The sequence below is a fragment of the Chaetura pelagica genome, unplaced genomic scaffold (genome assembly GCF_000747805.2).
Source record: "Chaetura pelagica isolate M959 unplaced genomic scaffold, ChaPel_1.0 scaffold79, whole genome shotgun sequence".
Taxonomy (NCBI): domain Eukaryota; kingdom Metazoa; phylum Chordata; class Aves; order Apodiformes; family Apodidae; genus Chaetura; species Chaetura pelagica.
The window spans coordinates 3,161,199-3,165,742 of record NW_009969339.1 but is presented as its reverse complement, the minus strand read 5'-3'; the positions used below and the strand labels follow the sequence as shown (position 1 = coordinate 3,165,742).

Sequence of the window (4,544 nt, the reverse complement as noted above, 5' to 3'; positions counted from 1 at the left end):
GTTCAGGAAAGGGAAGCCCTCCAGAAAAAGACGTCCAAATGATTGGAAGGGATGTGAGGAGTTGTGGCTACCTGAATGTCTTCCACAGTAGTGCCACCGAGCATGGCAGCTGAACTGCATCTGTGGTTCTGAAACCCCTGGGTTATCTCCATGGTTTGGACTCAAACACAAAGCTACTCACCCCTGCCCCATCCTCCTACTTTCCCTGCAGGACTATTAGACTCCCATAAAGAAGAGAGGGGAGGGAACGGAGCCTTTTGACAAAGAGCAGCTCCCTGGAGACCAGGGGAAGTGATTGGTTTTGCATATGAGGACCACAGTGCGGAGATCCAGGACACCGCAGCTAGCAAATTCCCCAAATTCCTCTTTTCTCTCAAGAATTCTCTGATTAGCTGGGAAGATAGTTTGGCGTGTAACGCGGAAAGAAAGGTCATCCTGCCTGCGGAAGCCTGTTCCGTATACAATGTCCTAGAAAGGCTACTTTTTGTTTTCAGCACTGCTGAGAACAGCTTGGGCTGCTGCAGCCCATGTGCCTGTAGGAACAGGAGTGGGGAGGTTTGCTCTAACACTGGATGTGAACAGCAAAATGTCCAAGAATTGCATTGGATGGGCCTTCTGTAAAGGGCTATTATTAGAAACCACATATTTATGTGCCTTTAATCCACTAGTTGATCCAAGTTAGCTTCTGTCATCAGCGTGACACAGATGGCAGCTACCACATGTTACTTTCCATTTCCATTGCAACATCAGCTTAAAATGAAGACAATCTCTCCAGTGTAAAGTGCAGAAGGCAGTGCGTGCAGCCCTGTGGCTTTCAGCAGAGACAAAATGAAGATCCAGCCTATTTAGATATTTGGCTATGCAGGGAGCTCCTCAATTACTTTGCTAATTAAGCAAAGATGCCCAAGTGTCAGCAGAAACTCTTCAGCGTCCCACCCTCCATTTGTCTCCCTGTAGATGAGCACATCCAGCCACCCTCACATTCAGCTACCCAGGGAGCAACAAAGCTGAAACAGGTTCAACCACCTGGAAACTACAGTCATCTCTTCATTATTCATCTTTGTACTACAGCTATTAGGAAAAAAAGAAGGGAAAAAAGGTCATTCCCATGCTTTCACTGGGGAGAAACGACATGGAAATGACATCAGTGACATCATTATCCAAAGTATACATTTGTGTCTGGAGTTCCAAGGCCATTTCCTAATGAAGCACATGTGCTTTACTAGGTTTATTTTGAAAATCTATTTGCTTATTTTCCAGCCATGATCAAAAGAACATTCAGAGTGTTCTCTAGGAGCCACTTGAACCCTGTAGACCAGGAAAGTTTTCTCCTAGCCATAGCATCAGTCAGCAATAATATAATTTATAAAATAAACCTAACTGTATGAAATGTTCTGCTGTTTCCCGCCAGTAAACAGATAGTGCTTTGGAAGTTGTTGCCCTTGGGTGGCAGGACAGACTCTTCTCCCCCAAATTATGCAAATCTTCATTTAGTGTGTATGACTCGTCACCAGAGGTGCTCCTTCCACAACCTCCAAACCCCAGAGCCTCTTGACAGATGCTGTTGCTTAGTAGCTGTTGCCATAACACTGGCTCTTCTAATACCTTGGATAAAAAAATTACAAAACATGGAAATCCATTCTGAGAAGCTGAGAAAAAGGAATCCTACCTTAATATTAAAATTGTCATCAAGAAGGATGTTTTCCAATTTTAGGTCCCTGTGGACAACACCATTCTGAAACAAGAAATAAAAAAACAGAGAGGAGAATATGAGAAAATACAGGGAAAATTAAAGGTGAGCTGGCAGGGTGGTCTTTGCATCTACATTTCAGGGCTGATTTCACTGTCATAACACTCACGGCCCAGTGACTAGTGACAGGCGATGTATTAGTCACTTGGTGTGTGGTTAAGGGAAGAATGACTGGAATCTGTCCTCCCACAAAGCTTCTAAAACAGCAGGAGGGGTGGGGGGGTGCAGGGGTGTCTTTTTGGAACCTAATTCCAGCCCGGATCCTGCCCCCACGGCGTGCAAGCGATATATTCTTCCCAGGCACCAGAAAACAATATCTGTCAATGACGTTAGTCCTTACAAAGGCCCTCATTCCTCCGATGTGCAGCCACGTGGATCGGGGTACTAACAATCCTACAGGATGTTAGGGATGGAAGTGAACAAGCTGGGTTTAGGTCAGAGACTTCTCTAAAGAAATTCAGGGAAAATTAACTGCACAGAGTGCTGCAGCTTTTCAGTGCTGCACAGTGAAGACTTTGAAAACTGCCCTTGTTTACCAGAATTCAAGTGGAGATGAAAACGTTTAAGAATTCAAATAAAAATTATGCTACCTGCTTGTTGCCTTTAGCCTCATGCAAGTTTTGGCTCTCTGCAGTATCACAAGCAGGGATAAAAGGTCCATGATGACAGTCAGTCAGCTACCTTGGGTTCAACTGCCTAAACTGCCATGTAACATGATGACTAAAGTAATTTGTTTGAATGTATAACATTAATCTTGTAGAAGCACTATGGGGTGCCTTTTCTAGTTTATGTTGTGTATTAGTTTTTTCATGTCAGGACAATTCTTTCCAAGGCAAAAATGCAATGTAGGACTAACGTAAGGGAGTGGCTGGTATCTGCCATAACACAGGAAAGCATCCTTAGTCTTTAAAAACAGGCAGCCTACTACTGCAGCTTTTTAACGATCTTCTGCGGTACTGATATAATCACATGCTATCGTCCTTAATAATGTATACTGTTGCTTCAGACATGCTTTGAAATATCCAAGTCACTAGTCAGCCTTCAAGTAGCATTTTTTCATATCAAATCCTTTGCTCACCTTGTGGCAGTAATGCACGGCAGAGACTATTTGCCGAAAGAAGTGTCTGGTCTCCCTTTCGCTCAGTCGCCGCCTCTCACTGATGTAATCATACAGCTCTCCTTTACTCGCATACTCCATGATGATCACAATCTTATCTTTATTTTCAAACACTGCACAGGATAAAAGGAAAAAAAAAATAAATCACACCACAGTTGACTCGATACATTTGAAAACTGACACTTTGCAGGGTGAGGAAGACTCAGGATGACTAAACACATCCTGTGTCATCACTGCAGCCTGGAGAGATGTACTACCTACCCCACTGCAGAAAGGAAGCTGCAAAGGTGGATTTTTCCAGTGGAAGATCATGACGTTCAGACTAAGAGAAGGAAGTTGAGGCTACCTTCACCTTCATATGGCTATATGAAAGAAGCTCTTTGCCTCTATAATATGGGTGACAGAGCGACAAAGTCAGCTTGTTACTAATGAGGTGAGGTGGACACTTGCGCCAGCAACACCTGAATACTAACCCCAGTTCCCACTTTTATGAGTAGTCCTCTTGACACCAGAGGACAGAAGAAAACAGGACCTATCACATCACTTGGAAAGGGTTAGTAGGAGGCATAACAAACTCTGTCTTCAACAATTGGTTGATACAGGATTGCCATTTGGCCCATAAAGACTGTTGGTTGGCTTTCACCTACCATCAAAACCCAACAAGTTAATTGATGCATGTGTCCTCTTCCAGCCCAACTCTGTGCAACAGCATAGTGGCCACCAACACCTGAGCTAACAGTAGCTGCAACATCTCTGGAGCTGTACAGCTCTTGCTAGTACATCTCTGCACCCTGTCTCAAGTACCCAATTCATCCCCAAGCTTACTTATCTCCTGCCACCACCACAAGTCCTGTTGCATGATGTAGATATGTCCTTTGCAACTTGTGCAAAGCAGGCAACGCACGACTCCCACGTAAGCAGTGAAGGAATATTCATCTAATACACGTCACAACTTGACTGTTCTTTGGAGCTCAGAGTACTTTGTGCCACATGCTGTCAAGGACTTCACTGGGAGTTGCAGATAACTAAACACTTAATCCTGTAAAGCATGCTGTGAGTAGTCTCAAATTGCCACAGTGCCCTAGTTGCTAAATAGTTTTTCCCTTCTGATACTGAAAATCCACTGCAACCCACTGGAAACTTCCTGTACCTGCCATAAATAACCTCTGCTCATATTAAAACAGGGAGATTTTCCTTCTCTTTTTATCTGTGGCAGCAGCCTGCTGAGGCCAGGTCACGCTGGCAGCAAAGTATCTGCAAATTAATGAGGTTCCAGGGGTTATTGCAAACGGATGCTAGTTTTGACCAGCCCTACTGGAATGATGCCTTCCTATATCTCTTTAGCAAATCTCATCCAGTAGTCCATGGTGTTTTGGTTTTTTTCTAAAAAAAACCAACTTCTTCAGCTTCTGCAGTGAAATGAGAAGCTGCCTCTCTCAACACACAGATATTTGCTGCTTTTAGGTTTTGTCTCATGTCCTCTCACACCTTGTCACTCAACTCTAAAAGCCAAAGCTTCTGCTTTTCCCTCTAACACCGCTGAACTCCAGCCAAACAGCTCTGATAAAAGGGAGAGTGAACAGCCAGATAAAACTGGCTGCTTACTTGTCTGCTGGCCTCACTGTACCCTGAAGCAGAGGCTCCTGCCAGTGATTACATCCTATGTGCATCCTCATT

The 4,544-nt window shown here is 44.1% G+C and overlaps 1 protein-coding gene across 1 annotated transcript in view; it reads right to left on the bottom strand.

Moving 5' to 3' along the window:
- Positions 1 to 4,544, bottom strand: part of NUAK1 (NUAK family, SNF1-like kinase, 1) — a 25,095-nt gene that overhangs the window by 8,512 nt on the left and 12,039 nt on the right. The window contains exons 2-3 of the mRNA XM_010005790.1: positions 2,829 to 2,980; positions 1,670 to 1,735 (exon numbers count right to left, since the gene is read on the bottom strand). Of these exons, the coding sequence (XP_010004092.1) occupies positions 1,670 to 1,735; positions 2,829 to 2,980 (218 nt within the window). The remainder of the gene's footprint in view (positions 1 to 1,669; positions 1,736 to 2,828; positions 2,981 to 4,544) is intronic.